Below are 11,325 nucleotides of genomic sequence, written 5' to 3' on the forward strand. Positions count from 1 at the left end.
TCCATTTGAAATGAATGCGAATTTTTAAGATTGGCAACTATAAAATTGTAGATATTTTGAATCCATATTCACTTTGCTCGATGGGACAAGGACCCTTTGAGCCCTTTTCACACTAGAGCCTTTCAACCCGGGTTCAACTCAACCCCGGACGAACCCAGTGCCGCCCCGGGTTGAGTTTTTTATTTTTCAACCCCACGTTCAACCCCGCATCATTTCACACTTGTTTCATGCAAGTCAAGCTTATCATGCTCAGTTACTACTGTTTTGACCCTGGCAAGAATTTCAACCCGGGTTGAAAATCTCAACCCTGGTCTAGTGCTGGGTTGAGTTCAACCCAGGGCAAAATCAATCTCAGGGTTGACGCAGGGTTGAAATTCTTCAAGTGTGAAGCGATGCATGTTTTCAACCCTGCGTCAACGCCGAGATTTGTCTAGTGTGAAAAGGGCTTTAGAGTTTTCTTATTCCGGATGCTCAATCCCTGCGTACAGTTGTCTTGCAGTACAGACGTCTTTACCTCTTTCTCCTTGGCTGACATGTGCAGCTTGGAGGTCATGCCCTCGATGTGGGCAGCTAGGCTGGGATCCAGCCCGTCATCTCTGGGTGTCTGGGCTTTCTCGCTAGGAGGAAGCATGTCTTCCTCTGTGGCAGTAATCTGTACAAATGTAAAAATGAGAAAGAACATTTTGTAGTATTCACAAAAATTAGGTACTTGGAATATTCAAGCTTTAAAGCCTGCCAAGAATGGTATGAGCAAGTCATCAATCTGATATCATCGCAAGTCGAGTCACAAGTGATCAGAAGTCATTCACAAGGGTCAACACAGGCGATCACATGTCAATCCCTAGTGATCGTGATCGCAAGTCAACCATAAGTGATCACAATAATCACATGTGATTGCAAGCAAGTAACACAAGTGGTATCACAGGATAATCACAAGTCATCACAAGTCAATCACAAGTCATCACAAGACAATCACAGGTCATTAACAAGTCGTTCACACTCAAGTCACAAGCTATTCATATACGCTGTGACAAAGGCACTAATTAGTCACTATTCGTCTCCTCTTACTTGTGAACTGATTTGTGATTAACTTGTGATTGACTGGCTAGTGACTCGCGATTGACTCGTGATTGGCTTTGCACCTACCTGTTCCAGCATGCAATGCATGATGATGGGCATGCTGACGCTCTCATGGGGCACGCTGTCCATCAGCTCGGTGTAGTATCGCATGTCCACCTCGGGAGGTAGGAGCTTCTGCTCAGCTGCCACCCCTAACCCCTGGGCGTCTGCAGGTGCCCCTGCGGCCAAGGCTCCGGCCCCTGACGTGGTCAGCGAGGCTCCAGATTGCACCTCAGACACTGGCAATAAGGAAATATTTGTATGTATTTATTTATTTAAACCGCTGGGCAGGATAACTCAGTTGACAAATCATCATGACAGTGTTCAAGAGCTTTCACTCCCGTTCCGACCAATTTTCTTGACATTGAGCATTTCAGCTGTATATCGACTTACAGCAAATAATGGGGTATTGTCTTCTCTCCAAGTCCCAGAACTAAAACACTAACCAGGAGACTGCGAAAAAAAAGGGCTGGATAGCTTAGTTGGTAGTACACCAGTACAGTGCTCTAGAGGATGTGGGTTCAAATCCCTATCAGATCAATATCCTACTCTTACCTTGTTTAACAAATTAAAGTTTCGGGTTAGATAGCTCAGTAAGTGGAGCGGCTAGTAAGTAGAGCGGTAGTGGTTCAGGGAGGCCTCGGGTTCGAAGCCAGGTCAAGTGATTTTCCTAGTTCAACCTTGTCTTGGACTTACTAGCAGGAGGCATGGCGGGTCCAGAGGCCGATGGTATCTGGATGAGCTTCATGTTGTCCATATAGTTGAGGAACTGTCGCTTAGAGTCCAGCAAGTCGTACATCATGCAGGCGATGTCCTCGAACAGAGCCGTGCCAAACTCCGTCTGCAAGTAAACAAGAGGAGAAAAGAATGCACTAAATTGGTGGTTTACCCCAACTCATAGGCCTTAAATCTCTTCAAGATGCACCTTCAGGTGAAGCTACGATTTGAAAACCGCTTAAGTTTGAGAGATTGAGGTAGTGTTTGGACTGTACTCACCCTAAGCTAATTGGAAGAAGAGTAGAACACTTTCACTAAATTGGAGTTTACCCTAGGCTTAGAGCTCTTAGATGCAACTGGAGATGAAGCTAAGATTGGACACCCCTTAAATTTGAGAGACTGAGGCAGCGTTTGGACTGTACTCACCCTGAGCTCATTGTCCTCCATGTCATCTGGAATGATCTTCTCCTTGACGGTGTAGGTCAGCCTGGCCAGGTCGTGGAGCTTGGAGTCCCTTGGGGCGCTGCGTAGCAAGGGCTCGTGTTGATTCCAGAAGGTCTCCAGTCTCTGGACGGCCTTCTCTCGTTTGAGCTTCTCAGCTTCCAGAACTGTGGAGGATTATCAGTAACACAATTTCGTGAAAATACAATGTGACTTTATAACCAATGAACTGACTCAAACTGACCCTGTCACTGACCCGCACATTTCCCAACTGACACTGCAACAGCGCCAGATTCCGACCCAAATAGACCCGTGTACTGACTCGATCCCAATCTGATCCTACCATCATCCAGATTCTGACCCAAACTAACCCTGTCCTGACTCTACTGACCAAGTCTTGCCAAGATCCCACCTCCGCAGCAAACTGACTCTACCGCTGACCCCACAACTGGCTCCAAAACTTACCCCGTCATAGACCCAGCCTCTGACCCCAATAGAATGCAAGACTGACCTCAGACCAAAATTGACCCTGTCACCGACCCTTGACCAATACACTGACCCCACCACTGACCTCTGACCTACATTGACCCTTACATCAAACTTTGACCTAAACTGACCCTGGCATCGACCTCAGTCACCTCGGACCAAAATTGACCTCGGCATCAACCTCTGACCCAAATTGACCCCAGCATCGGCCTCTATCCAACTTAACCCCGGCATCGACCTCTGACCCTAATTGACCCTGGTATCGACCTCAGACCCCTTTGACTGACCTTCAGGTGGCCTCTCCTCCTCTTCCTCCTCTTCCTGCGCCTTCCGTCTCTCAAATCTCTGGTAGTCCTCCGAGCCCACCTTGATGATGCTGTCCACATTGACCCCAAGGTCACTGAGGAGGGCCAGCAAGGGGGCCAGGTCAAATCCCTCGATGATGACGTAGTGCTGGGGTCCGTCATCAGGCTCATCATCTGCAAAAAAAATGTCATGTTAATTATCTTGAATAGAGCCTATAAAGAGCTTAGTAACTCTGCTAGGCCATATTTCATGGCGCTACTAAGCAGAAAATACTGCATAATTCCACTTAGCACTTAACAGCTGTGCACCAGTTAAAGGTATGTACTGCATGACATTTTGGCCGGTAGCCTGTTTTGCTTAGTGGGTAATTTCTCTGCTAAGCAAATTTCCATGCTTAGGAACTCCATGTTAATGACTCCTTGTGTCAACTGAATTTGAAAGTTTGGTAATGGAGACAAGCCGAACGTCAATAAGCCAAGTACCAGTCAAAGGTAATATGCATTAAATGGCATTTTGGCTGGTAACCCAATTTTGCTAAGCAAATATATTTCATGCTTAGCAAATTTCTGTGCCGAGTACCAAGAACAGGTTACCAGCCGAAATGTAATGCAATGCACACTAACTTTAACTGGTTCTGAGCTGATATTCCGCTATGCAAACAAATTTGCTTGGTAATTGGCAATATTTTCTTACCGATGTACTTATTGTCATCTTCCTCCTCCCCTCTCTTCTTCAGTTTGCTCTCCTTCTTCGGGGAGGGGATCTCGGGAGATTTGTTCTTCCCTTTGCCCTTGGCTGGAGACTTGCTCCTGGCTCGCTTGTCCTTGCCTCCTTTCTTGTCCTTGCCGTCCTTTCCATCAGTGGACTTCCGAAATGAAAAAGAAGAAGATGCTAAGTCAGTATTTGTTCATTTAATGAGCAGTTCCTACCGAGGGTTCAAACCAGTGATTTTTCTCATGTTGTGATGTTCTTTAAATACTCTGTAAGTATGATTTCAAATTTAAGGGGCGAGTAACGCCAAAAAGTAACGTCCGATTCCCCCCCCCCCCCATCTCTACAATCTCCGCCCATGCACTCCTACCTTTTTGTCGTCGTCTCGTCTCTTCATGTCCTTCTGTTTGATAGCCAACAGCTTCCATTTCAGCAGCTTGGCCAACAAGGGCAGAGGCACGTCCTCGTTGTTGTCCAAGTGTGGCTTGACCGCCTCGCAGATCTCCGAGAACGCGGCGGCGTCTTTAGGCTTCTTGACTTTGGCATTGCCTAATTCTTGAACCTGGAGTTTTAAAATATTTTTTCACATTGTTTAAGTTATATTGCAAATATCATCAAGGCCTGGATATTGCACTTCATTGCTCAGTAATTTTTCAATTAATTATAAAAATAAACCCACCTCTTGGAAAAGGAGCCCCTTGGAAATAACGCTGAAGAGTTTTCTGAGGCCAGAATGCACAGCACTGCACAGGAATTGAGTGTATTCGTAGTCCTCCAAACGTTTGCCGACAATGAAAGCAATGCTTGCCTTCCAGTTTTCCTGTGAATGGAAATAAAATTATATTAATATAGCTAGGGTAATTGTGTAGTTTAGGACATCTGTAATGTTTTAGAAGTTCTGTTCATAAATCAAAACCCTGCCCTCTTTCCACAAAATTAAGCTAGCTGATATTCAACATGGTGGCTTAGCGAACTATTTAGATGATTCCAAACAAATAAAGTGACTTTTCCTGCTTGTATCATCGCCTAATGTTAAGGTATTCTATTAGGCCTAAGTCCCAAAACATAATTATCTAGGCCTATTCGTTCCCTTTAAGTTATACGGATTAGGGTCCTAAACTACACGATTACCATAATTTTGGACTAGCAAAATAAAAGTTCAACTTTAATTTCAAATAACTGCTAAATATGCTGAACATGCTGACTGACTGAAGGCACAAATTTAAATCCCCACCCCATCCTTTCAATAATTAAAGCCCCATTTCCAGGCATAAGCATGCCCCAGATTGTTTACCTTTTCTTCTTTTAATATTGCAACTATGTACCCAAACGTGAGTGAAGATAATTTTTTTAATTTAAACATTAACAAAATAACAGTAATAACCAAAGTTGTCAGATGAGCTAGCACTAAGCTGCTAAGTAGCTGCAGACAAACAAAGTTGCACAATCTGTTGTTGATGATTGTTTTTCAGAGCAGACGATAAATGAATTGGCGTGATTTTTAGTCCTGTTTTACCTCTTCAAAGGGCGCCTGAACAATCCCCGAGTCCCATCTCGAGACGCCAGCAGACCCACCACTCTTTGCTCTCTTCTTTGACATTTTCTAAAAAGGATAGCGATCTGTAAACCGCTTTTCACAGTTGAAGATTTTGCTTCGAAAAGTTTACGAAGCGGCCATCTTGTTGTCGCACGGCTGTGTTGCTAGGAAATAAATACAGACTGAACACGAGAGGGCGCTGTTTATAATTTTGTCGTACCCAAATTTATCGGCCACATAACTTTCACGGACGTACTAATAATTTCATCGATTTATTTTGGAATACATGTAATAAAAAAAAAACTTCCCTGCAACATATTCACGGTATAAAATGTTTGATATTTTTTAATGATGAAACGAAGATCTTTTAATCGCCCCTTTTTCAAACCTTTTTTGAAACTCACACTTAGAATTTTAGGAACATCGAAATTATTGGCTCCAAAAGAAAAAAAGTAACGTTTCCAATTCTTTTTGACTAGTTTTGTTTAGAATATTAACATTTTTAGTGCACATGTATGTATAAATAGTCTTTTTAGAATATTTTAATGTTTAACATATGTATATATGGTTCTTCTAAAATGATTTCTGTCATATTGAAAATTGTAAACCATCGCAATTCAGTCCTTGGACTGCGAGAATGGTATGAACAATAAAAACCTTCAATTCAATTCAATGCAAACACCCCTGATTAAGTAGACGACGCTTGACTTACTAAATTGTAATTCACTACTAGAACTGAAGGTAGAAATATATGTGGTTTATTTAACAGAGCACGAATAAACTGTATATAAGCCGATTAATTTGCCGAACATAACTAACTTCAATGATTTAAAGCTCCTTCTTCTGAAATCCAAACTTGAAATTAGAAAGTCAAAACTATTGGTAAAGTTGTATGTTCCTAATATTGTTCAACAACTTTCTGCTCAGTGCGATAATTTGCCAAGCATTTGTTTGTTCAGCTAAACTGTTCAGGAGCGTACCACTAAAGGACTTGAGCATACCGAGAATATACCGAGATTTCAGGTCCCTCCCCACCCCCACCCCCACCGCCACCCTCCGTTTTTTTACTCTCAAGAAAAAGTATTTCGACATTTACTTTCATTGAACTATTATCGTCATTGATGTAGCCCACAGGCCTACATAATACTATGCACGGACTACTGAAGTACGTCCCGGGCCCTTCTCGAAAAATGTAGTTGTTCCCCCTCGAAAAATATTGCTTGCTAGTTATCTAATATCATTACTCTCCCCTGTCTCATCTAAAAGCTGTACACGACGGAGAAAGTGTTCAGCATCAGCAGTTTTGAAAACCAATTAGCCCGCTCGATCGCGGTTACATTGATTTGCGCGTCGTATCCTCATTCGTATTTCCGGATATCAGTAAGCTGTTAATTTCACCCGTGTCGTCCCACCAAAGTCCTAGCTCCTCCGAGTCCAAATCGCTACAGGCTGACACAAAAGTTACATCATTCGCATTGTGGGGGCTGGCTTTCCTCCCTCCCGAACTTCTTGCTATTCCTAGTATGTCTTTCTCCAGCTCTGAAAACTCGTTCTTCAGGTTGGCAACTGCCCGCGAGGGCGACATTTGAAACCCAACCTTTGATCTCCGATCTGTCACCTTCTCACCACGTGTCGTGTCACGTGTTGCTTGGTCTTGGTTGTGGAGTTGCTTCTTCAATTGTTCGTACTCCCTCTGGATGTCCTCTTCCGGAATAGGCGCCTGGTCTTCCTCACCGGTTGCCGATAAAGTCTTCCCTCCCCTGGCGAGACGCGACTCGAAGTCGGCGTACTCGTTGTCCAGCTTATCGAAGCGGTTCTCAATGTCCGAGTGGACGGTGTTCAGCTGCTTGATGACGCCGTGTAGCTCAGCCTTGGCCCGGACCAGCTGCTTCATCTTGTTCTCCATGCTGACGTTATCTCGGTTCCACTGCCTCATCTTTGCCCGGATGCCGGCATTGGTGTCTGTCAGAGATGACACGGTCTCCTGCATCTCGGCGTTCTCTCTCTGAAGCTGCCGGTTCATCTCCTTCAGGCAAGCATTCTCCTCCTCCAGCATCCGGTTGCCTAGATACAGGTCCTCCGACGTGGAGCGCAACTCGGAAGCCTCGGCCTCCAACCTGCTGCACCTCTTCCTCAGATCTCCACCCTCCCTTTCTAAAGATTTGCAGCTTGTCTCCGATTTGGCCAGACTCCGGCGAAGGTGGAGCACGTCGTCGGTCAGCTCTGCCTGTGATTTCTCGGAGTCATGAAGCTCTAGCTCAAGTCTGTCTCTCTCCTTCTCTGCCTGTAGTCGACCTTTTGCGTTGGCAGCATTCTCCACTCGCAGCTTGTCCAACTCGGCAGCAACTTCCCCGTGCTCCCGTCTCAATCTGCTAAGCTGCCCTTCGGTAGACGCCTTCTCCTTGAGCAGCTTGGAGGTCTTGTTGCACTCTTCGAGATGAGCCTGGTTCAGCAGATCAAGCTTGTCCAGGCACTGCTGCTTCTCAGTCTCTGCCTCCTTGTACTTATTCTCAAGCTCCGTCAACTCCCTCTCCATTGTCCTCAGCCGGCTACTGGTTTCGGCGCAGAGGGCGTTGACCCTGACGAGCTCTGTTCCCAGAGAAACCTTTTCGGAAGCCAGGAAAGCGCACTTGGCTTCAAGTTTGCAGTTGACGCTGTCTAGCTGTTCGATCTCCCTGTTTCTGTCTTCCACTATGCCGTCCGCATCTCGGATCTTCCCTTTCATGTCTTTGCTCTCCCTCTCCATTTTCTGAATCCGTATGCGGAGTGACCTGTTCTCTTCTCCCAACTTCTCCATGTCTTCCTCCATGTTCTTGTAGACCTGTCGTAGGCGTTTCATCTCAGAGCGGAGGTTGTGCTGTCTATCCAACGCCTGGAATTCCTTAAGTAGGTCCGGCTGTTTCTCTTTTATAGCATCTGAGCTTGGAACATCGTTAAGCCCTTCGTTTGAAGACGAGCAAGATGGTGAAGGGGCCTTCTTGGGCGGCGATGCTTGTCTCGACGACCCGGACAACCTCTTGGCAAACCGGCTCAGCAAGTTGGTGGCACTGCCTTCCGAAAAACTTTCCGTATCACACTTCCCTCCCTTCCCGCTTGTCGCACGGTCCAACTGCTTCTTCAGGGCCTCATTTTCGGCGGCAGTGGCCACCAGCTGGTTCTGGGCGTCGACCCGTTCAGTCTCAGCCTCAAAGAACTGATCTTCCACTTTCTTGTGAAGTTGCTCCAGCTGCTGGAGTTCGATTTCAAGAGTTCGGACATCCTTGCGGAGCGATTGGTTCTCAGCCCACAGCTGATGGGGTTTGGTGACGAAATCACATGACTGGGGGAGATCCGTCTCGCTGGTCTCCCGCTCCAGTCGTCCTGTCGTGTCACCGCCACTCATCGAGAACGTGCCGTCTGCCGTCCATGTATTCTGGACGACATCTGCGGGTTCATTCTGGGCTTTCAAGCTAGAACTCAGCTCGATGACGGAATTGAACTGGTCGGAGAGTCTATCGAGCGTCGTCTGCAGCCGACTCTTGCGACGGCTCTCCGGTTCGTCGTCTGAGTCGGTGCTCTCTGTGTCCGTAGTCTCGTGACCTATGATGTCAAGGATGATTTTGCACAATCTGGCGATTATTCGGCCGAATGCTGCCTCGAGCTCGATCAACTCCGATTCAAACGTGATTCTAGGGGATAACATTTAGGAGGGAAAAAAATCATCAAAAGCGAAACTTTAATCTTTATAGGCTTTTCCACAGTGTCGTTCATTTTTAGCTTTAGGAAATCTTTAAGCAAAATTACAAAAGTGAATGACCTAACAATTAAACCTTGGAAAGGCGCATGCCTTGATTCAACTTTAATTTAGCAAAGTGTTTAATTGCGTCATCAGTTGCGGTTTAGCAACAGTTGCCAATATATTAACTGTGACATCACTCTCCAAAGTGACGTCATCATCAATGAACAACGAAAAGGCGCGTGCGCGTTGTTGCCTTTTGGCGGTAGTGTAATGTTTACAAACACAAGAAAGTAATAAGAAGTTGCGCGTACGCCATCCGATGTTCTCTATAAACGACTCCTATTTTGACAACAACAAAAAACAGGGTTTTTTTCGTTGGACTGTCTACTGTCCTCAAGTTCTTTGGTTCAGGAATGAACATAAACAACAAAAGGTGGTAAGTACTGCAGTTTCATTTAATCGGTATATTTATGATAGAATTAATTATACTACTAATGTTTCTGGTTTACCCGCAGTGCGTCTCCAGCATTTGTCGGTGGTCGGTCTCTCCATCAGATCTGTCAAAACTTCTCCCTATCATTTCGTCGTCTTGCGTACTGATTCCACCTCTATTCTCTCTCTGTAAAAAAAAATGATAATAAAGACGTCAATAATAACATAAACTCGGGTGTCATGGACTTTACTGAGACCTAAACAACATACAGGTGGCCGAAAATGTATCTGAAATTATTCATGCTTTTTACACCAAAGTGGGGCAAAATGAGATGGGTATTTTGTGTCCCAAAACTGTCCCACATTGCAATATTTTCCTTCACGGCACATTTCCTGTCTGCATCAAAATAGGTATCAGTGAGGTCTCAAAAAATATACCACAGACAACAAATATTGCTCACCCGTAGTCTGTTGTGACTTCTGTCACCGTTTCTGGAGCCCTTCCCCCGGAGTCTCTTCTTAGCGGCGATGGCGCGGTCGTAGTACCCCTGGAACTGGGCATTCGGCCGGCCGAGACGGTCATACACCTTGCCGCCATCTCGGATGTAGATCTGTAATTTCAAATTTTAATTGAACCGGTAACAGGCCTAGGGCGGGACTTGTAAAAAAAAATCTCTTCAGTGGGAAAGAGTGACAAATGCAAGACCTCAGTGGCAAAATACGGAGGGCCCGGCTGCAGGACCGTGATGAAAATGTCCTCTGAGTGTGACGTCGGTCAGAGCCCTCGCCCACGGACAGAAAAGTCGGGTTGTATACCGGCACCTCTAGTTCTTCTCAGAGCCATTATCTCTTTTTTCCTTTTTTAAGAATGAAGGTATAGTCACTGCAGTAATGTGTCTCTTCGAGTTGTGAACTCGCGGGGTTGACGCATAATGCAAAATGATGCAAAGCTGTTGGCTGCGATGATTTTCGCATGGACCAATCAGAGAACAAGCTGATTTTTTTCTTTCGGTATGACATAAACAGTAACTTAAGTTAGGCTACCCTCTTTGAAGATGGGGCAGCTCGCACGTTAAATGAGCGTCTTCGAGTCGTCCCAGCTTCAGGAGTGAAATGAGAAATAATCAAGCACGCATTCCACAAGACATTTATGGCTCTAATCATCAAACAATAAACTGTCTCAAGATCTTTGGAACGCCTACCTGTCGTCCGTTGACGAAGACTCTGTGCTCGTACTCGACCAGCACCACGCACCGTCCGTCGTCCGCCAGACACAGCGTCAGGTCAAAACTCCCAAAATCCTTACTGTAGGGGAGCGAGGGGGTGGGGGTCCTGCCCTCCCTACTACTCACCCGTCCCCTCGTCCCCGACCCCCTGGGGCTGCCGCTGTGACACCGTGCCTCGCGCACCAGCTCCCGAAGTTCCTCGTCGAGATTTTTCTCGGACAATTTCTTCTTGGCGGCTCTCTGTGCTTTTCGTCCCGGGTTCGGATCACTCGCTCGGCGGAGGCCGCGGTAGATTTTAGCGGGGGATGACGGCATGTGGAGAGGCATGCTGTATGACTGCAAGTTTTTCCAAACCAAACTGGTAAATTACTAAAGGCTTTGAAAATGACTTTGTCGTCAACAAAATTTCACCGAATTGGTAGGTATTATTGGTATGGTAGGTGCCGTTGGAATGTGTTGCCAAAGAATGGACGCGCGCGTGCATAACATCCGCGCGTCTTCTATTTTTTTCTCTCTCTCTCATCCACCGCGCCGATCTCCTGTGCCCGCGCCCTGTGGCCTAGCTTCATTCCACATGCAGTCAATCTGGCTAGGCCGTCCGAGTTGTTCCAACCAAAATGATCTTGGACGGC

The 11,325-nt window shown here is 45.9% G+C and overlaps 2 protein-coding genes across 4 annotated transcripts in view; both read right to left on the reverse strand.

Moving 5' to 3' along the window:
• The window catches only part of LOC119746475 (sperm-associated antigen 17-like), a 30,245-nt gene extending 24,745 nt beyond the window's left edge, over nt 1-5,500 (reverse strand). For all 3 annotated transcript variants that reach the window (XM_038223440.1, XM_038223439.1, XM_038223438.1), the window contains exons 1-9: nt 5,297-5,500; nt 4,460-4,600; nt 4,151-4,342; nt 3,763-3,934; nt 3,051-3,242; nt 2,263-2,444; nt 1,816-1,960; nt 1,147-1,358; nt 515-652 (exon numbers count right to left, since the gene is read on the reverse strand). In XM_038223440.1, coding sequence (XP_038079368.1) covers nt 515-652; nt 1,147-1,358; nt 1,816-1,960; nt 2,263-2,444; nt 3,051-3,242; nt 3,763-3,934; nt 4,151-4,342; nt 4,460-4,600; nt 5,297-5,380 — 1,458 coding nt within the window. In that variant the 5' untranslated portion in view covers nt 5,381-5,500. The remainder of the gene's footprint in view (nt 1-514; nt 653-1,146; nt 1,359-1,815; nt 1,961-2,262; nt 2,445-3,050; nt 3,243-3,762; nt 3,935-4,150; nt 4,343-4,459; nt 4,601-5,296) is intronic.
• Nucleotides 5,501-6,508: 1,008 nt separating this feature from the next.
• LOC119746479 (myosin heavy chain, skeletal muscle, adult-like) lies at nt 6,509-11,058 on the reverse strand. The gene is made up of 4 exons (XM_038223442.1): nt 10,670-11,058; nt 9,929-10,078; nt 9,545-9,654; nt 6,509-8,985 (listed from the first exon to the last, which is right to left on the reverse strand). The coding sequence occupies exons 1-4, from the start codon at nt 11,018-11,020 to the stop codon at nt 6,651-6,653; spliced, it is 2,946 nt and encodes a 981-aa protein (XP_038079370.1). The 5' UTR covers nt 11,021-11,058; the 3' UTR covers nt 6,509-6,650.
• Between the last annotated feature and the right edge of the window lie 267 nt (nt 11,059-11,325).

This window comes from Patiria miniata, unplaced genomic scaffold (genome assembly GCF_015706575.1).
Source record: "Patiria miniata isolate m_02_andy unplaced genomic scaffold, ASM1570657v1 HiC_scaffold_7, whole genome shotgun sequence".
Lineage (NCBI taxonomy): Eukaryota > Metazoa > Echinodermata > Asteroidea > Valvatida > Asterinidae > Patiria > Patiria miniata.

Excerpts from the sequence above, each read along its gene's own strand:
- LOC119746479 (XM_038223442.1), bottom strand. The coding sequence starts at position 11,020 with ATGCCTCTCCACATGCCGTCATCCCCCGCTAAAATCTACCGCGGCCTC. Across the intron at positions 10,079-10,669 it reads TCTTCGTCAACGGACGACAG|ATCTACATCCGAGATGGCGG; the intron begins GTAGGCGTTCCA and ends TTGAAATTACAG. Across the intron at positions 9,655-9,928 it reads GAAGTCACAACAGACTACGG|AGAGAGAATAGAGGTGGAAT; the intron begins GTGAGCAATATT and ends TTTTTTTTACAG.